The following is a 20,604-nucleotide window of genomic DNA, read 5'->3' on the forward strand; positions in this document are numbered from 1 at the left end:
CTTATTGAGGCAGGCTGATGGTTCAGGCCCTGTGTCTCTATCCTGCAGTTTTACTCTGCACATCAGGTAGTTCTTGTTATTCAATTGCCTTCATTCAGTCACTTCCCTTCACAGCACAGACAAGCAGGGAAGATCATCGTCATCCTTGATTTCTCACAATGTGTTTCTCTTGTTACTTGCATGAGCCAGCCCCAGGGCCAGGCACTTCGTGATGTTGAAAAGGCCCTTCAGATATTTGAAAACTCAAGGAAGATACCAACATCTGTGATAGAAGCCAGGTACCGTGTGCTTTTCAACTCTTCTTGGTTTTAGCTACAATAATAATAGTGAAAGCCAAGTCCAAATGAAAATAACAAGAAAAATTGAGGATGTGAGCGCAATGAAGGTTTGGGGAAATTCCTTCTGTGTTATCCACTTCCTCCATAGTCATCTAAATAGAGGCTAGTTGTGCAGAGAGCAAAAAGGCATATGCACACCTGCACGAGAAGTCCACGGTTGTTATAATAAAGAAAAAGCAAAATTAAAGAAACTAATAACTCTTGGCTAATCTGCACTTGATTTGTCTGTGGTTGTTCATGTCACCATGAATATTTCTTATCTGCAGGAGCCTAATTCTTGAAGTAATGAGATGGCACTTCGCAGCTTTGGCATTGTTAATATTTTGCTATATTTATTTTCTGTCTCAGTATTTTCAGGCGACCATATTATACTTCCTGGTTTCTTCCTGCTTTGCTCAGGCCACGTGTGGTTAGTATTTGGTTTTGGCTTTTTTTTGATCCTCCCATTTAGATGTGTGTTTGTAAATGGGTAATTTCTGCCTAACCTGCTTGTTTTTCTATTGCAGCTCCCTAAAATCCCAGATGCACGCATGGCTTTTATAGATTCTTTAAAGAGGTATTGAGACTTCCCAGTGTTATTTTCTGTGCTTCTGGACTTTCCCTTCAGAACATTTGACTTTACGTCAGTTTATCGGAGACTTTGACACTGTTTACAAAACGCTGAGTGTTGGCTAACCCTCTTGGCAGGGCTTCGTGCCCAGGCTTGTGGCTTGCAGGTTGTGGATGGGGTAGCTTATCTGTATAGGCGAATATCTTCAGTTCTGTAATTAGCCCTATAGCCACTGTGAAACCATTATCTAGGAGCCGTCACATGCAGCCCTCTGACTGCAGGCCAGATATATTTTTATGCAAACTCTGGAGAATACTGCTGTGTATAAAACTTCACCAGGAAGATGAGCCCCCCTGTGAAAGGCTCACCTCTCTTTGAGAGAGCATATGGGAAAAGTGAAAGAAAAAACTTAAATGTCTGTTGATGCTTCTTTATGAGCTGCTCTTAAGGACACCAGGGTAATGCCCCAGGAGAATGCAGCCCCCCTCAGAACTCAGGCTTGCCCTGTATGCATGTTTAAAAGTGCTTTTCTGCATTGCAGAAACAGCTTTATTTTAAGTTCAGTAATCCCTGTGTAACCTATCATGAAAAAAAATGTTTGCAACAGTGTCTACAAATGAGGCATTTAGTCCTGCCTTGTCATTCCAGTCAAACTCTAAAATTAAAGACTGGATCATTTTTTTTAAAATTCTAAGAGAAGCAGATGAGTTCTAGGAGCCTCATGTAATATGGTTTTAATACTGAGGGCCTGCCCAGCAGGTGTCGGAGGTCAAACTTTGCTCTCCATCACATTAGTGTTTTAGATGTGTGAATACTGCATGTCACATAACTTACACTCTTACGTGATCTTAGATGCGTACTATATATGAACTAGGTATTAATGCATGCATTAATATATATAATATTGTTTTTGTGTAGTGTGTGTTACACATGTATAATAATTGCTGCAAAAGCCTTGGATATAAATTTCTGGCCCTTGTATCAGATGATGATTAAAAAATGCTTCAGATGCTCTGTATGGAGATGGAGCTTCTAATTACATTTCACAGCATAGCTGTTGTTTATGCTTATATTTAATAAAGCTGAAGTTTGAATGTGGTTATGTGGTATAATAAATGTCTCATTTATTATTATAGAGCTGATAAAATACCCTTGAACTTGTACTCCACGTACATGCAAGCCTGTCGTGCTATGAAGGAGAAAATGTTACAAGGTAAAAAATACATTTACTTATGGATCAGTTTGAAGAAAAGATAATTTTTCCATTGATGCCCTCCTGAATTGAAAATGTTCAAAAAAATTATGGCTGACTAGGTCTTTAATCTATACGTAAATATGTGTACATTCTTTATGTCTTACTGAGATGTTAAATAGTTACTCTCATAATGACTTTCTCTGCCTACCCTGCTTGGGTGGGATTTTTGCAGTCCATGCGGAGCTGTGTGCTGTGCTGAGGCTGCAGATGATGTCTGAGCTAGCTGATTTAAATCTAGCTCAGATACATCTCCATGAATCGGCGTTTGCAGCTTGAATGCTCCTCAGCTCTGGCTAGCCCGGGGTGTGAACCTGCAGCGTCGATTCCCTTGCGCAATGGCACTTGTGCTGTCTGAATTCACCATCACACTCTTTTAAGAATGGATTGCTCTGTGTGACTGATCTGGGGAAACAGGAGGGGTGAGGACTGGAGCCAGCGGTGAAGGGATTGCATAGTTTACATGTGTTTGGGTGGGAGTGCCCCACTAGTTTCAGGTCTCATCACTGTAGCCACATTGCTGGTGCAGTGTGTGTTGGTGTAATAGATATTTAATGAGCTCTTCTGCCTCTTTCAGCAAGTGGGTGTTTCAAACCCATCTTAAAATGGGTGATGTCCTCACCACAGGTTTGTATGAAATGAGAAGGTCAGACTAGTGAGCAGAGATCATCGCCAGAGTGCGGTGGAGATAAGTGTGCTCTGTGTACAGCGGCAAATCTGTAATTGACTCCTACTTGGGGCACTTTAGGCGTTTGAAGCATTCTGGAGATGCTGTAGCTCGAGAGGTGTGACAAAGCAGTCCTGGGGAACCGCAGATGTGCAGCAGTCTGGCTGCGGAGGTTGTCCTGGCAACCGGCAGGGATGAAGGATCCCTGCCTGCTGGGATCGGGATCGGCAGGATCCCAGGGGGTAGCCAGGGCTCTCTGCAGGAGTCCTTGAATTGCCAGTGACCTCTAGTGGTACAGTCTGAGCCGTGTCCCCTGTGTCCTGATCCTGTCCCCTGCATCCGCATCAGCTTCATCTGTGTCCTCTCGTGTCCCCTGTGCCCCGATTCTGTCCCCTGCATCCTGATCCATCCCTGGGGCTTTTGCACAGAGACTGGATTTAGGGCAGGATTGAGTATTGGCCGGCTTTAAGCGTGCCCTGGTTGGTAGTGCTCACTCTTGCACATAAAGGTGACTCAGCAGCCTCCTAACACCTTGTTGCTTTACAGTGTGTTTATACCAAGTATTAATTTTAACCTTTGTTATTTACTTCTCTTGTTCATGGTTGAGTTATTTCTGAGCTGTGTACAAGACGCTGTTGCTGCCTAACAAACTGTATGGGTGGGGTTTTTGGGCTGCACTGTGGCAGCTTGTTGCTGGTGGCATTCTCTTTCTAGTGGTAGAAAGAATTTCCTTTTATTTCTTTTAAACAAAAACCTGAATAGAGTAACATGTAACATCTGGAGACGTTGCATGGTGTTGGCGTGAGGAGAAGCTAATGATGTAGTATTCATGCTGTAATGTCTGTCTCTGTATTTTGAGACTGGTTCCAGTCTTTTGAGGACAACAAATGTTTCTTTGAGGGGCAGAGAGCTAAAGCAAGTAGAAAGAAAACTCTGAAAGGAGAACTCTTTTGCCTCTTGTCTTTGAAAACTGAATTCATTTCTGCAACTATGTGTAAACTCATAAATGATTAACCAAATAGCACATTTTTGAATGTAAAAACAAAGCTGTATATGTGACAGATTGACAGTTTGGGGTTCTGTTATAGCTTATAGAAAAGGAAATACTGCTTTTACAGAAAATGTATGGAGAGACTGCTGAATGCATGTTATGAACTGATATAATGTACAAAGGTGGGGATAATGTGTTGCATTTCCCTCTCTTCTTGTCTAGATGAATCACAAGCAGAGAGCAGCCATTCCAAAGAGCCAATTGAGCAGCTGAAGGCTGAACTGGCTGAACTAAGGATGCTGACTGTGGACCAAGCTAAATATGCAGGTATGCAGGAAGGCAAGTTATAGCTACCCATAATTGACTGTTACAAAAGCTGGGTTAATAAAATGTGGCTAATGCTAGCCAAAGCAACAGCAGTAGTTACTTGCCACGGGTACCTGAAGATCGTCATCTTTCAGATCTGTATAATCCTTTCAGCTATGAATATATATGTATATTTTAATGTCTGATGTATTTCCGGTGCTTCTGTTCAGAGCTTTAGGTCTGCATCTTTGCAATGATCACTTGGTACCACACTGATCTTTGCCAAGATGGGCAGCCCCATTCCTAGGGCTTGCCTGGTGACTTGGGGCCCCCTTTTGAAGGCTGTTTCTGGTGTGGGCCCTGATCAATTAGAATATTTATTTCACTTGCTCTTCTTCCTACTGTCTGGAGTTGTAAATATTTCATGTCTTCTATCCTGGTTCTCCTCTTCTCCTGTTACCTTCCCACAGATGTACCAGCACAGATTGCAGTGATTTCCGACAGACTGGCAACTGTCTTGGGCCACAGCAGTGATCAGAACGAAGCTGCTGCTTTGAATTCTCCAATCCAAGTTGACATTTCTGCCCCAAGGTTGGAACCCTGCCATAAGGGTGTGAGTACCACTGGGCCTGGGGTGAGAAATGAGTGGGGTTCTGTAGGTTAAAAGTGCAGCTGGATAGTCCATGTGAAAGGCTGATTTGTCTGTGAAAACAGGAAATACGCTTCTTTTGTCTACCTTGTTTTGCCCTGCAGAGATTACTGTATGTTTTAACCTCCTGGAAGCTGTTGGATGTCTAATGGTGAGATCTAGAGACATATTCTATCAGAGCAGACCTGTGATGAGCTAAGCGTTCTTCACCAGGCTTGTCTAGAAGTTTGTTGTGTGCTGGGATCATTCCTGGGTTGTTAGGGACTTAATTTTTCATCTCTTCTTAGTGCTAGTGGATCTGTACAACTTGTAGCAAATGTAATTATCTGTCTCCCTATTTTACTGTCAGGAAACAATATATATGAAGCAGACAACTAGATCTAGATATCCATCCCAACAAGTAGGAATTAGCAGTGTGTCTCTAATTCCAGGTTGTCGATCTTCTGCTGACATCATTCTGCCAAAACCTAATAGCTGCTTCATATTTTAACCCTCCTGACAGGTAAGATGCAAGTAAAATAGGGAAATAAAAACTGGTTAATACACTAGAGCTCTAACACTTGGCCAGGGGTGAGGAAGGACTACTGGTTGTTCATACCCACTATGCCAGGCTGGTGTTTGCTGGCTGCTTTATTCTGAGTTTTTGTAGTCTAAGAACTAATGCACTTTAATGCATATGCATAAATAAAACACGTTTCTTCTCTGTTTTTAACTGATCCCTTCAGAAAAAGTGGCATTTGGCTCTGCTTTGTGCTCTGTGACAACATATAAAAACTTCCTACAAATACTAGGTGATCAGGTTGGTGATTTCAGCTCAGTGGTGGGGATGGGGAATGAAGCAAGTTCTTTTTGTCCAAGAACTACCTGCTGGCTGATGCTAGAGATCAGGGGAGGAGAGCATGCTTTTCTTTGACAGCTCATACTGATGTGTCTTTGGGGTGTCTTCTGGTGTGTTCGGTGCTTTTGGCACGTTCAACCTTCATCCCTAATGCCATACCTAATATGAAATGAGTGAGGCATGAAGTCTAATGCTGCAGGCACAAGAAGAGCAGCACGATACACCTTCTCTCTACCTCCTGTCCCCTTGGAAGTGACTCGGTTTGATTCTGGCCTGGGGTTTTTTTGATTCTGGCTACCTGAGGGAGTGGTAGCACTCCTCTGCCACTGGAAGGACTGTTAATAGCAATCTCCTTCACAGTGTGACAGAAGTCTGTAAACATTATGGTCAACATTTCAGTGTAAAATTGCTTTGTTGGAAAACAACAATGTACTGACAAGCTGCCTGCAATCCCAGCCGTCAACAGTACTGAACTAGGTGGCTGCCTCTCTGGAGTGCAGTGCACTTTGGCAGCTGGTGCATCTTTTCCCCTCTGTTTAACACTATTTTGCCCTGGAGCAGATGAAGCTGTATTGAAAACCTGGGCTGAAAAGTAGCTGGGATAAACAAGTGTCCCAGGAAATTGTTTCTAAATCCAACTCCCCATTCAGTCACCCCTGAGGATGTTTTTTTCTGTCAGCTGAGTGGGAAAGTCCCTCCTTCCCTCTGTTTCGCGACAGGATCTTATTGTATTAATTCCTTTTTGCTCTTGCTTTGTTTTTTTGATCCCATTTATTGCTCTGCTTCTGTTTACCTTGTGCTTTCTGTCTGAAAAAAGCTAACTGTGCCCCAGGCAGCTTCCTCCTCCTTGTTATCATCTCAGAACACCTCTTTGACTACATGTTATCAAGTATTAGAGGCAGGGCACTGGTGGTGTTCGTGTCTTTGTGTAGGGTTACTCTGTTCAGATATCCCAAAGGTGACACTTCCTTCGAGCATATACATGGAATGATAATTATCCTGTATTTACAAACAAGTATGGCTCAGGTTCACGGTGTTTAAGTATTTTTAAATACCTCTTCCTGTATTGGGGATAAAAGGTAAAATGAGCATGTGTTTTTTACCTTCTGCAGGCAGGGCCCATGTCTCTCCTTGTTTGTGAAGATGATGTGTGGACACAGGAATCTCTTACCTGCTCTTTTGGGCAGGCTCTGCCAGCTTATTTATCATCAGGTTAGTTTTCCAACCAACAATCATATGGTTATAGTGTACTAAAGGCTATCCTACCTCCATTTCCTGGGCTGTGGGGCATGTACCTGTCTGGACTGCACCATGGAGGGACTTGACTATCTTACAAGCTTAAAAAAAAAAAAACAACAACCAAAACACCAAAAAACCCCACAAAAACCAAAACTCTTTTCAGCCAAGTTATACTGACTTGCTCTCACAAATGTTAGCTGAATGTTTTCCTACAGAAATACTACTGTAGAAGGTTAATGCATTCAGAGATATATTTTAACAGAAGCTAAAATAAGCAAGTTTATGAACAAGCCAAAAGAAAAATAGTAGAATGTTTGATTCCTAAACTTCCACCACTAATTCACCAATAATTCAATTGTACCCCCCTTTTAAAAAAAATAAAAGTAAGACCCCCAAATCTGGGGTGCAGTAATGCATAGTTTTCTTTTACAGCACTGTTGTTTTTATTTCCTTTACCCTGTGATACTGCAGAGGTGAAATTAAAAGGCTGATAGGCTGGATTAGCTGTCACAGAAACTAAAAAACCTTGAGTCTGAAATTCTGCTGGGCTGAACTTACAGCCAGTTGCTTCAAACTACTGTGTTACAGAAACATACTGATTTTTCTGCGGGTTGACCAAAGATAGCTGCACAGTTTCAAGGAAGGGAGAACATTTTTGGTGTAACTGGTATCTCTCATCTGGTAAATTGACATTGCTACACATTAGCAATGGGCAGAAGCAATGTTTTGCTACTTGACTGATTATGAGGGTTTTGTTCTGAAAAAGGTTGTTTTGTTACAAATGAGACATCTGTCACTCTTCAGTTCTCTACTTATCTTTGGCTTGCAGGGTCCTTCCCTGAATGATGCTCATATTTTAGGACTAGCAGCTTTTGTGATCCATTTAAGTGAATCCAGAGCCTTAATTCCTGAAGTGGAAGCCAATTTTGGAATTTCTCAGCCTGTTCCTGAAAAGGTCCTTTCCCTTTCTGAGTACTGGAACTGCTTGCTAGCATGCAGGACAAAAGAGTCGTTGGTCTTCTGCATGAGGTGAGATCATGCATCCACCACATCCTTGCTTCCCCAGGTGATGGGTTTAGCTTTGCTGGAGGGATGCTGGCAACACTCCTGTGCTCCTGCGGAGGATTTCCAGAGCATGTGTAGATGTTTCTGCTGCACAGAGGTGCTATGCAGAGAAACAGGCTGGTGGTGGTCCTGCATGAAATGGCATCCTGATGATCCTACTGCTTGCTGGAAGAAGGACTGACTGGATGCTGTCAAAGTTTTTTTTTAGTCTCTGCTTCTGAAATTTGTGCCATTAATGTACCTGGGGTTGGGAGCATATAAATATAAGTGGTCCCAAAACCAAATAGGTTTGGAACATGTTGGTTAAAAGCATTTTTAACACTCAGTCTTTGTTTTGACTCTAGACTTTATGACTGGGAACAGATATGATTGAACCAACCAGATAATGGAGTTCTTTCTTTTTCTCTATCAGGTTTTGCACTGCAGCAGCGTCTTATCTCATGTGCAAGTTTTCATCCTATTCTCATGGAGATTTGTGTGCCTTGCTTCCTCCTAGCCTTGTTAAGAAGGTAAAAGGAAAAAAGTTTTGCTATTACTTATGAGAAAGATTGGTTTCAGTTCAATTGCTTGCTGCAGACCCCTGTGTAACTATAACTTGTATGAAGAAAACTGTATAAAAATGCATCTTTGTACCCTCCCGTTTTACCACTCTGTGTGTTTGCTTGTTTGGCAGTTTCACACAACCAGAGGTTGCACTAGGCCTTTTTTTGTGATGGAAATGTGCAGGGGGTTTATGTCTTTTTCAGCTGCAGTACATCATGCCACGGCTGAGCTTAGAAGCTCGGGGGATCCTGTGCGAGGAGGCTAAACCTGACCTAATCTGGAGTTCCTTGTCATGCCCCTCTCTGAACTACAAAAGAGCCAGCCTTTGTTTATGGAAGCAAGCACGCTTTCGAGAGCTCTTGAAGGAAAAAACATTCCAGGTATAAATCTTTTCCATTACTTAAGTTCACACTGTAATTTTTGGGTGTTTTTTTCAGATCTGCAGTTTTCTTATAGGTGATAAAAAGCTTCCTGTAAAAAGTTACTGCCTGAAAAGCTGGTCTGACAGCTGAAGGTGTCGTGTGTGCTAGGTTATGGGCTCAATGTTGTTTGTAGATTTTGATGGTGATGAGAAGGTAGAAATAGAAAACTGGAGGTAAAGCTTTTGTGTCCTGCTCATTGCAAAAGCAGAAAGCTTGGCAAGGTATACTGCATCAGTAAGAAATGGATCAGAAGCTGAAGAGAAAAGGCCTGTCCATAACCTTCGCTTCCTACTGTGTACTGTCTATGAAGTGACGGTGAATCAAAGGACTGAAAGTACATGCTTTTTGGTTTTTTTGTGCTTTGGTCTAAATGTCAGTGTTCTCCTGAACCACCTGTGTATCTTGGATTGTGTGGCTCTGCCTTGCCGTGAAGCAGGTTAACATCTTGGCTATTCTCTTTATGCCATCCTTGCTATGTATCTGATTTGACAGGATTTCTTTTTTTAACCTAGTTTATATAAAACCAGTTTGTCTTTGTGCAGAGGAGTTTGTCATGTTACTAGAATGACTTCTTATGCTTGGCTAGCTTGATGTACAAGGGTAAAATACCTTTGCATTATAACCTTTCTTTGATGCTTATACCAGTCTGTCTGACTATGGTGCTTTGTTCATTTTAGCATTAATTTCTAATAACATACATTAATTCTGGTATCTAGACTTCAAGAAGATGAGCATGTTTGAAAATGTCAAAGGGGTGGGTATGTGTGGGTCTGTGCGAGAGATGCTTTATATTCTTGCTTTGAGTCAGTTTTTGAATGCCAGCGGGGTTTAGTTTCGTTTTCTTGCAAGGGAAACAGTACATGAACTTCTTTGGGTCGATGTCTCCTGTTTCATATCTCTTAATCTGCATGAGGTTGTGTCTGGGTATGGGTGAAGGTGGGTTTTATGTTGGGAAGAAGGTGGCTGTTTTGCACAAGTTACTTGTCTTGCTGGTCTGACCTCTTCCCCCAAATGGTTGCTTTTCCCAGTTGTCTTTCAGAGAGTGGCTGCTGTTGGAGCTGGAAGTGTGCCCCGAGAAGGATATTCTGTCTGCTTCAGAAAGGTAAGTGCAGAGGAGCTCTGTTGAAAAAGGAGTAGTTTGAGTCCTTTCCACCCAAATTAGGAAAAAGCATTGAAGATCAGGAAGTAAATAAAAAAGCTGCTGTGGGACACAAATGCCTGTCAGCTACTACGGTTTGTCCATAGTTCAAGCAACGCTAGAATGAGGCGTGTGTTTTAACTTGAGGAAGTTCACTGGGATAACCTCTGGCTTGCATGTGCAGTCCTTCCAAATAACTTTTCAGAAAACCTCCCTGTTTCTGGAAGCAAGAGATGACTGACACCAGGACATGTGCTGTCTGGTGGATGATTTTTTTTATACCTGTACTTAAGTGGGTGCTTTTATCTGTCATTCCACTGGGTGGGTGAACTTCCTTTTACATCAAGGGAAGGGCACCATTAAAATGCTGTGATAGATTTCCTGACTTCTCTTCAATACTGCAGACAGGATTTCCATTATTGGGCCATCTATCAATGGTATCTTCCTGCACCTTCTACTTCTGGTGGCTGTGACGGAGACCTGGAGAAGGCATGTGGCATTATTATCAATACCATTCTGGATTCCTCACAAAGGTATTCTGTGTCATGACTTGAACTTCTGCAGAAGCAATGGTTCTGCTAACGACCTTGCAAGCTAGGAGCTGTGAGCTTGTGCCTGACATGGGGCTGTGGAGGCGATTCCCTTCTCACAGGTCTGGCTGGAAGTGAAAGCTGGGAGGTGGCTCTGCATGAGTCACCAGTCTTTGCATAAGAATCTTGCTTTAGGTGACAGAGGTCTGAGGTTGCAGTCACAGATAGTACCTGGTCTGGTTTTTTGGTTGTTTTTTTTTTTTTAAAAGTTGAATTTGTATTCAGATTTGTTCAGCCAGACAGGCATCAGTGCCCCTGAGAAGGTGGCTGAAGCTGGAAAATAAGGAGGGAGGGTTAGAGGAGAGTTGCTGTCTTGCCTACAGCTTATTTAAGGAACACTAATGTTAGAGCTTTATGTTCACCTAAAGCCATTTCACTTTACTTGAATTGTGTTATCTTCCTGAGCTAACAGGGTTAGTTACCTGGTGTGTCTCTTAATTTCAGGTTGGACCTGGGTAGCTGTGGCCAATCTAAGATGAGAGTCAATCCTGATATTCTCTGCAAGCTGCAGGTGACTTCAGATTTTGATGTGTATCTGTATGTTCAATCCTTGAATTTGCTCAGTCAAAGTATTTCCTGATACGTTGGTGTATGTAAGGCTGATGTTCAGTTCTCGCATGTGAGCAGTAGCATGGAAATTGAGAGTTTTTTTCTTGATCTGTGTTACTTCAGAGAAACATAGAGGATTTGAATGCAAACTAGTGTGTAGCCCTGACAAACTGTTTTCCCACCATCTCCCTCTTTAGGAGATAGTGCTGGAGCTGGGGTGTAGGCGCAAGTTACTTTCTGGATGCTTGGATGCCCAGAGACACTTCCTGTTTGAGATTCTCCAGGAAAGACTGAAAGACAGAGAACCTGGCTCTGCTTTGGGTGAGCAGCTATGGAGGCAGCAGGAGCTGCTGCTGCATAGAAGGTAAATGCAGCTCTGACGGCTGAGAATGCCTCAAACAAAACTGCTGTTCGAAGGAATTATGGTGTGTCCCTGCGCAGCTGGGTAGCCTCCCCTCTTATTCCACAGCAAGTGAAAATGACACTTTATGTCACGGTACTGGTTGTGCAAGAGATGCTTACTCCCTGGTACCAACATGCATTAACTGCATTTCAGTGTGCCATCTTGAGCGACGAGTTGTCCCTGCCACTAGATTGGATTTCAAAGACCACGCGTCTTCATGGACTCTTATTTACAGCCAGCAACACTCTTAATGCCACCACTTGTGTTAACCATTGTTAATTACTCTTTTTGCTGCTGTAACCTAGGTGTGCATTTCTGGTTTTGAGCCATTGATGGTATCTTTGAAAGTAGTGCGTATATCATTGAAGTGCATTTTTTTTCCTGGGCAACTGGGAAGATTCCATGTGCAGTTTCTGTCAACATGTTTGAGATCTCTTAGACTCCCCAAATATCAAAAGGCACGTGCCCCAGGAGTGTGGAGTCTGATTCTCTTCCTGATGTTAACCTCAATTTTGTTTTTGTTCTTCCCTACCTAAGGATTCTGGTAGGGCTCCCTGCATCCGCTCTGATCAAGACATGTCGAAAAGGAATGAAAACCATGTTGGACTGTGAAGACTTTTTTTGTTTTGTAAACTCAGAGCTGGTATGTGTTGTTAGCCAAACGATAATTTCTTGTTGATAAATGCTGTAGGCAAAGACCTTAAACTTGGATTTAGGACAGGAGTTAAAATGCAGCCAAACTTAAACTTAGCTTATATCATACTGTAGGGAGGCTCAAGTTGTTATGCTTGATACTTCCCAGCTCCTAGCTCTGCAGAGGTCCCCTCAGCATTAAATAAACTACATTAAACTACTGCCTGCTGTAGGATGACTTTTGGGTTCATTCACTTGGAATTACGGTGGCATTTTACACTACTGAGAGAGAATCCTTGGGAAATAGTGTCAGCAAATCTGGGGCAGAGCCAGCCAGCATATCAGTGGTGGGAGCTGGGTGTGCACGGTCCAGGGGTAAATTCACCAGTGGGTGATCACAGCAGAGATGTGGTAGTAGCTTGGCCAGTTCTGGAGAAGTAGGAGTGTTCTTTCCAGTCACGTTGTTTGTGATGACATATGTCTTTGGTGCGCATACATGTGCAGCAGCCTTGGGGATGCCTTCTCTCCTTTGTGTGGATATGTTGTCCTTCTGTGCCACCCTGTCTTTGTTGGTTGACGGTGGGTTAGAGTGAAATCAGCAGTGTTTTCGTGGAGGCCTAGAAGTAAGGGGCTGAGCATGCACTCTTCTCCAATATCTTGTGCCAGGACATTAAACTACTTTCCTGTGTGGGCAGTGAGATCCTGCTCATCCTCCTGCGTTACATGCACTGGAGAAACATTCAGAAACATCCCTCCAGCTTCCTGGGGGAAGATCAGTTGACTTGCAGGTCCCTCAGGGCACTGTTTTGTGCTCAAGGGATAGCTATCACTTCTATTTATTCACCCTGGCCAGCCTTTTCAGGCCCTTCTGAACTAGCATAATAGGCACAGCCAGAAACCTCCATTCATTCCAAGACAATCAAACTGCTGCTGCCATCCACAACATGTGGTAGGGCTGGGAAGGGCTGCCTGCTTTGCTTTCTAGTGCTGGGACTGTAAAGCACTACCTAATCATTAGAAATTAAGTTTCTGCAGGCTGAACTGATACTCAGGATCTCACTGGGTAATTTTATGCTACCTGTTGTGCCAGACACCCAAAATGTTCAAAGAAAATCACAATTCAAAACAGAAGGAATGACTTCACACCCCCCCCCCTCTTTTCTTCCCACAGAAGAATGTCTGTTCCAGAGGGTATGCGCTCTCCTACGACATCACTGCTCACTTTTTCAGGGTAACTGCTGCTTTTGTCATTCTGCTCCATTGTCCAGCTAGCCTGACTATGCTGTTCTTAGACACAAGATGTGCTATTTGTATTCTTGTTTTGAGAATTATTGTGTAGATTTCAAAAAGAAGAGCAATAATCCAGGAAACAGAAGAGAAGTAGCAGGAGGGGAAGTAGTGGTAGAGATTAATTTTAATACAATATAGCAAAGCTGTTGGGGGAAGGAGAAGCTGTTGGGTGCACGTTGCTTTTGCTGGGCCATGCTGACCCCTACAGTTATCTTTGATTAGTTTACACATGGCTTGGTGAGGTACTTCAAAGCAGCAAAGATATTTATGTAGTCATCTCGTAATTTATCCTCTTCCAGGGCCTGCTTAATGCCAGCTTGGACTGTGAAGACTCAGTAGAAGAGGTCAACAATGTTCTAACAGCATGTAAAACCAAATGTGCCATTCTGCTTTTTTCTGCAGCTGTAAGTGTTATTATTTCGTCTGAAGAGTACTAGATGAAAATTCAGTACCAGTTCAGACCACTTGTTTTTAAACTTCCTTTAATCTGAAGTGTGGGGGTAGTAATCCTTAATGCCTTTGGAAAATTACAGTGGTTTAGTACCCTTGGTATCACTGATCCCAGCTCTGGACATGCAGCCTTGCTTCTGGGGTGTCACCACAGTAGTGGAACAGAGGCTGTTTAAGAGTGAAAAGCTGGAAGCTTGTCTTGGTTTCAGAGCACTGTGCTGGTTGTTACATGCCAAGCAACTGAAAAGTCCATAAAGCACAGCTATTTTTTTTTTTCTTCTATGTCCTGTGCGTAACTCTTCATGCACTGTTTTACATGAGGATCCATGGTTTTGTTGCATGTGGTAAGCACGTATATCACCTTTGCAGAACTGTTCTTTTATTATGACTGGTCCTGCTAGAGAAGTTTCAGGGTGCCATGGTATGGACACAAATGATGCTCTTTGCACTTCCAGGATGTGAAACTTCTTATATTTCTTATGTGTGTATGTAGAATTTGGACTATAAAGGGGAAAGCCCCTTTCTCAGAGTATCTGGTTGAGATCGTGTGCATACCTGACTGCAAATAGCTACTGAGTATGCCACCACTAACGCTGCTGGCTTCCGTCTTTCTTCTTAGCTTTGGTGGCCAAGGCTGGAGCCAGTACTTTGCTCTCAGTGGAAGAGACTCTTTGGGACTCCACTTGCAGAAGAACTGGAAAGACTGAGGGAATGGCAGTCCTCGGCTGCCAGGTGAGGGCAGGAGTGTGGATCTGCAGGTGGGAGAACCTGCTCTCTTGAGGGATCAGCGCCTAGGAGGCCTGTTCTCCGAGCCAGGCTGAGTTTCAACAGGCATTATGAAATGCTAATGTGGATGGAGGCTTGTAGGACAGCTATATACACATTCCTTTGTAGAGTTTAAACTCAAAATGGGTTGTTATAATTATTTAGTCTGGCCTTCCATGTAATATAGGTCAGAGTTTCACCATAGGAAAAGAATCTTTTTAGAGACTAGAAGGCAGAATCCTCATTAGACAACACTCGAAATAGCCTTTAGCACAGTGTTGAGTCATTTGCTTAGGCTTCTGCACCCTTTGCCCTCTGGACTGGGTGAATCTCTGGTCTCCTGAAGCTACTGACTGCTCCTCTGCTAGATGCTTCCTTCTTTGCCTGTCATTACGCTGGCTGTTCAGCTTTCTGCAACTTTTCTCCAAAAGCTGGAAATCTAGTATAAGAATCTCCTTGCAGCATCGTTTGTTTCTGTAGTAGACAGTTAAATACCTGTCCAGCCTCTGACAAAAGGGATTTGGGAATGCTTCTGTCTGTTTCTAGACTTGTTGTTTGGTTTTTGGTTTGGTTTTGTTTTGTTTTTTAAACTGTCTCCATGTAGCATGCAACTGCAGGGGAAAAAATTTGGAGAGAACAATTTTGGTTATTTGATCCCAGTCACAAACTTACACCCTTTGCCAAAGCCCCTGGTTTTCTCATTTATAGCTGTGATTTTTTTTTTTCTTTTTCTTTTTTTTTTCCCCTCCAAAACCATGACATGTTGGTTTTGTTCCCTAGCTTCCTTTCTTCTGGAGTCGCTTTCCCCCTCTCTGGCCCTCCTTGGATTTCAGCCGCCTTCTTCCATTGTATCATTCAACAGCATTCACCACGTGGACGAGAGAAAAATGCACTGAAGAGACTGGGGACTGACACAGAGCAGGCAAGACTGGATGCATTTAAAATGTCTGCTGTTCCCTACACTTGAGAACTAAAAGCAGAATGTCTTTAGCTGAGGAACGGTTGTCCTGAGATACTGCCGTATCCCTGGTAAACCCTGTTGTGAAATCTTGCTGGTGGCTAGTTGATAAAATGCAGCTGTAAACTGCCAGTTGCAAAATACTTATCCTAGAGTCAAAGTTGTTTCAAATGTAAACTTTTAACTCTGATACTGTGTCCTCTGTGAAGTCAGGGAGAACTATTAAACAGCTGCTTTAAACACTGATGGCAAAGAGAGGGCTGCTGCAATTGAGAGCTCAATCCATGGCATGCCGAGGTCACCACTCCCTCTGACAAAGGAGCAGTCCTTGTGGATTTTGGCTCAGACAACTTGGCTAGGAGGTTCAGGTGATGCAGAAGGTTGGTGAGACAGGAGTGCAGGCATTTTAATGGCTCTGGGAAGACAGACTGGGAATTTCAGTGTCAGATTTCCTGAGGGTTTTCCCAAGTCTGTTCCAGGAAATGCCTTTGCCATTTCACCATGCTCAGTGCCCTCCGTGCACAAGAATTCTTGGAAATGCTCTGCTGAGGAGGAAGCCTGGCTGCTGCCTGGCAGTGCTGCCTGATCTTCCAGGGGATAGCCAGGACCAGAGCTCAGTGTGGGGAGTGTCCCTGTACAGAGACGTTCACAGGTGAATAGTGCTGAAGCGGAAGCTGTGCTTTACGATTTACTCTTAAGTTTTATTGCTCCAGGCAGCAGTGATGGTAGCAGCTCCTTTTGCTACAGGATTGACTCCTCCACTGTTTATACTGGTCTAGAGCCAAAAGCTGCTAGTCGGGAACTGGTTTCACTGGGTTGATATGAGCATTTGGTAGATGTGGAATAACAGCAGCTTTCACCTCAAAGTCTGCCTTGAGATAGGAGAAGGATGCCAGGAAAAGTGAGAACAGCGGGAGGGCTGAGTGTAATTGGGGTCCCAGCAGCTGCCTGGTGTTCAGGCCTCAGGTCAGACCCTCTACTACTGCCCCAATATCTATGGGGTTGCACAAATATTTCTGTGGTGGGGACTTGGTCCCACACACAGGACTGGTGTGAGGTCAGGTGCTGAATCCCTTCAGGCAACAGACAAAGGGCAGATCTCTCTCTGTTGAGAGTGTTGTGAAATTAGCCACCTTTTGGGGATGGCACACTGTAGTTAAATGCAAGGAACCCAGGATTTCCACATCCAGAACTCCTTTTTGTTTGATCCATCCACGTGTAGCAGTCTGTGCCTCTGGAGAGCTCTCAGCTGAAGTGAAAGGTCTCTCGCTGCCATGTTCCCTGCCCTGGTCTGACCGCTGTGCAAGTGCAAACAGACCTGTGGTGCACAGAATATGCTGTGTGGCTCAGCCCGCTCCCTGCTCAGACAGAGACAGGAAATGAAGGTTAGCTTTACAACTGGTTTAGCAGCACAAATAACTTAGTTAACTTTAATTTCCTAGGATCGCAAAGCCACTGCATCCTTTGATTTGCGTGGTAGGGATCCAGAAAAGTGATAACCAGTGTATGTTGGGACAAGATTACAACGGGCTTGCTGAGATGGGAGGTTGCACAGCATCTGCTGGTGGTATGCCGTGCTGGCTATGGACCAGCAACTGCTGTCCTCCAGGTTTACATCTGTGCTTGCTCGTTCAGTTTTACCTGTGTTTGACAGAGGTTGTCATCTGTTGTCCAGCTTTCTGACTGCAGCAAGCCTTGCTTCAAGAGTAGTAAATATAGTGTGGAATTTACCCTTAGAAGCAATGAACGATGAAGTCAGGCTGCAGTCTGTTTTCTTCAAACACACTGCCTTCACCTGGAAGGAACAGCAGTGTTTGTAGTTCATCCCAGGTCCACCCTGGGAACATACTTGATGAAATGTTATTTCCCTGACTGGGACTGGAAAGCAAAAGTTCTGGGTCACCACCACAGATACAACTAACAGGCAGTCTCTCTTTTCCTTGCAGCTTCTTGTTTCTTTGCTGTTCTTTGCGCTCATGGATGTCATCTCAGCAAAAATAGCACCAAAGGTAAATTCAGCCCTGAGGGAATTCTCATGACACAAATGTGTCTAATCGGCTTGGTTTGCTGCCTAAAAATGCTTTGTACCGGTACTGTGAAGGCTGGTAGCTTGTTCTGCCAGAAGGAAGGGATCAGCAGCATCCCAGACAGAGCCTGCTGAAAGCCTTTCTGTCCCTATCAGATTAAACCTGTGTTTTCCTCTAACTGATGTTATCTCCCCTTTCACTATAGTAGCTTTTATTTCTCTTCCTTGAATGACTTGCTATTTTCAGTTCAGACTTTACACCTCCCAGGTAGCACAGGGACCTCATCTCTCTCTCTTAGCTTTTGTGTTGTGCCTCACAGTTGTTGGAGGACATTTTTCCTCAGGCTGGAAACGTATGTGGTATTTCATAAGAGCAGGGGTCCCCAGCAAGGAGGAACATTAGTTTCCAAATGATTTAATGCTATTAAATGAAGCAAAGATGACAAGTTTCTTCCAGCAGCTGTCTGTCCTAAGCATCCTCCCACCTGTGAATGCTTGTTCCTGTCCCTTTGCTGTCTTCTCAGCTTTGAAGTGCAGCCGTTTGTGTAGTCACCTAACAGATTGGATCAGGGAGCAGATTCAAGTTAAAAATAATCATTTTGTCTCATGGTCTGCCTCTGGGAGGGTCTGGAGGAAGAGTCATTGAGGAAAGAAACATCTTGAGCAAACAGATCTGGGAGGTTATTCCAAGTAAAATGAGTAATACAAAAAACCCAGCCATTCAACAATCCCAAGACATGTTGTCACTAGGAAGGTTAGAGGGGGGAAAAACCTGCTCTGGGGAGTGGGGTGGGTTGGTGCAGGACATGAAGTGGCTCTGTGCTGAGCACTGCTGGGAAGTGTGCTGGTGATGAGTCAGTTGCTCATGGGTGCTGCTTCCCCCTCTCTTGCAAATTGCTCTCTGCTGAGCCCTGTGGTGGCCTGGTTTGGTGACAAGGCACTGTGTTACTCCAATGCCTGATTGCCTGGGGGAGTCCAGGCTGCCAGGCCAGGGGAAGCACTTGGGCTGAATTTGTAAAGGTCCTTTAATAGAGCACTTCATGGACACACTCTCTTAAGAGGGGTTCCTTTCTGCTTTGATGCAACTAAAACCTAAGCCTAACTTGACCTGTCCTTTCTGACACCCAGGAGGGAGTGGATTTTCAGACTTCTCAGGAATGGTCCCTGGAGATCTTGCAATGCCTGGAAGAGAGGGGCATGTCCTGGCCACTTCTTTTCTATTCGGCAGAGAAAGGTGAGCGAGTCCTGCCTGCAAGGGTGGAAAGGTGAGGTTCAGTGCTGCCAGCTGCTCTCCTCTCTCTGATGAATGAATGTACCTGTAAGAAGGAACTGAGGGGCCTTTGTAAGCAGCACAAAAAACACTTGCTTGAGTAAAATTCCAGAACATCCTGCTTCTCAACCCTGCAGTATGGTGACCCAGCTGATGATCAGGAGCAACTGAAACTCAGTATTGTTCCCTGTGGTAGAGAAAGCCTCAGCGGGGAAGCTCGCTTCTCTCAGTGGTCACCCCCACCAAGCACCAGTGTTTGTTGTGGGCTGGAAGGAAACTGTATGGCCCCTGTGCTGCTGCAGAAGTATGCAAGGTGGCCTGAGGACTACTAAAGATGCTTAGTGCTTCTCTTTGTCCATTGCAGACCCTAGGAAATACCATGTCCTCCGCAGTGCAGCCTCGGACCATCACATCCAGCTCTTGCCTGTTGCATTCTACAGGTAATGTCCTGCTGGGCTCGGAAGGGAGGTGCTCGTGTACCCATGGCAGGGGTGTTGGGACGAGATGACCTTTAAGTCCCTTCCAGCCCAAACCATTCTGTGGTTTTGTGGCTGATCATTTGTATGTACAACAGCTGGCACAGAGGTAACTATGGCTGGCCTGCAGGTGGGCTGAGCAATTACATTAGCTGTGCAGGAGAGAATACTTGATCATGGCAGAATTGCTATTTAATGAGTCCTGTATCTTCTGCTAGAAGTTTCTCTTCATGCTCCAGAAGGGAGTGTCCCTGGCTGCCTTCCTGCTCCTGGCAGGGGGGCGGCCCTGCACCCAATGGGACTTGTAAAATGGACAGCGGCAAGAGCACCAGCTGTGTTTGCCTTCTGTCTTTCCGCGTTTGAGTCTACCACAGAACCAGTGCTAACCAGACACCGGGTGTGACCTCCTTTAGCCTCACCCCTCGCTTTCACCATGAGTTGCTCGCTCGAGAGCCCACCTTCCTCTACGTGGCGCTCGATCTGTACATCCAGCTGCTTCGACTCTTTGTGGAAGGGAAAGACCTGCCGCAGTCTGACCAAGCAGGCCAGAGCCCAGACCCCACAGAGCACGTGAGTGAAGCTGACTCTTTCGTAACTGTGAATCCTAACCTTTATCCCTGCCACTTGCAGCATCCCTCCTTGCTCCCACCTTCCTCTACAAAGCAAAGGGCGCTTGTGCAGCTGCCTTTGCAGGCAGTCAGCTTGCTCGCACCTTGGGGTTCAGAGAAGCTGCCTTGCTGCTGTCTTACTTGTACAGAACCTCAGGGTGGATGTAGTCACTGACTGATGTGCAGAACCTGTGAATAGCCCCTAGGTGTGACGTAATGGTTCCTGTTTCACTTTGGAAGGCAAGGACTGAGGGCTGGAAGTGACATTGCGCTTGGCCTTTATCGGCTGTCTCTGTGTTCTCCAGGGGGATCCCTTGGAGCTGATCTCCACAGCCCGGCAGTTCCTGCTTGGTGCGATCCCACGCTGCCCTGCCCAAAGCTTTGGAAACATACAACCGGTGTGTTAATATTTTTCTTTTCCTGGTGTGCGAGAGCTGGGAGTGCTGCTTCTGCCTGTGTAGCCTTTCCTGGGTACCACTCCTGTACTGGTGCTGCTTGCTTAACCTGTGACACACTCAGCGTTTCCCCAACGCATTTAGGAGTGGTGGAGGACACCTGCTGCTCAGTCCAGTGCTAAAGCCACATCCT

General features: G+C 44.5%; 1 protein-coding gene across 5 annotated transcripts in view; it reads left to right on the forward strand.

Annotated features, from left to right (window-relative positions):
- The window catches only part of FANCA (FA complementation group A), a 37,119-nt gene that overhangs the window by 15,962 nt on the left and 553 nt on the right, over positions 1-20,604 (forward strand). For 4 of the 5 annotated variants that reach the window (XM_056360212.1, XM_056360213.1, XM_056360214.1 and 1 more), the window contains exons 18-42: positions 190-278; positions 687-747; positions 845-894; positions 2,025-2,101; positions 4,021-4,125; positions 4,575-4,717; positions 5,185-5,255; positions 6,704-6,803; positions 7,660-7,859; positions 8,308-8,404; positions 8,642-8,818; positions 9,889-9,962; positions 10,403-10,531; positions 11,033-11,099; positions 11,335-11,501; positions 12,078-12,183; positions 13,345-13,404; positions 13,763-13,867; positions 14,533-14,645; positions 15,459-15,600; positions 17,583-17,645; positions 18,791-18,896; positions 19,297-19,372; positions 19,822-19,978; positions 20,322-20,414. In XM_056360212.1, the coding sequence (XP_056216187.1) occupies positions 190-278; positions 687-747; positions 845-894; positions 2,025-2,101; positions 4,021-4,125; positions 4,575-4,717; positions 5,185-5,255; positions 6,704-6,803; positions 7,660-7,859; positions 8,308-8,404; positions 8,642-8,818; positions 9,889-9,962; positions 10,403-10,531; positions 11,033-11,099; positions 11,335-11,501; positions 12,078-12,183; positions 13,345-13,404; positions 13,763-13,867; positions 14,533-14,645; positions 15,459-15,600; positions 17,583-17,645; positions 18,791-18,896; positions 19,297-19,372; positions 19,822-19,978; positions 20,322-20,414 (2,628 nt within the window). Of the gene's footprint in view, positions 1-189; positions 279-686; positions 748-844; positions 895-2,024; positions 2,102-4,020; positions 4,126-4,574; positions 4,718-5,184; positions 5,256-6,703; positions 6,804-7,659; positions 7,860-8,307; positions 8,405-8,641; positions 8,819-9,888; positions 9,963-10,402; positions 10,532-11,032; positions 11,100-11,334; positions 11,502-12,077; positions 12,184-13,344; positions 13,405-13,762; positions 13,868-14,532; positions 14,646-15,458; positions 15,708-17,582; positions 17,651-18,790; positions 18,897-19,296; positions 19,373-19,821; positions 19,979-20,321; positions 20,415-20,604 lie in introns of those variants that run through there. The other variant, XR_008825605.1, reaches the window with a different exon arrangement.

This window comes from Falco biarmicus, chromosome 15, assembly GCF_023638135.1.
Source record: "Falco biarmicus isolate bFalBia1 chromosome 15, bFalBia1.pri, whole genome shotgun sequence".
Classification (NCBI taxonomy): Eukaryota; Metazoa; Chordata; class Aves; order Falconiformes; family Falconidae; genus Falco; species Falco biarmicus.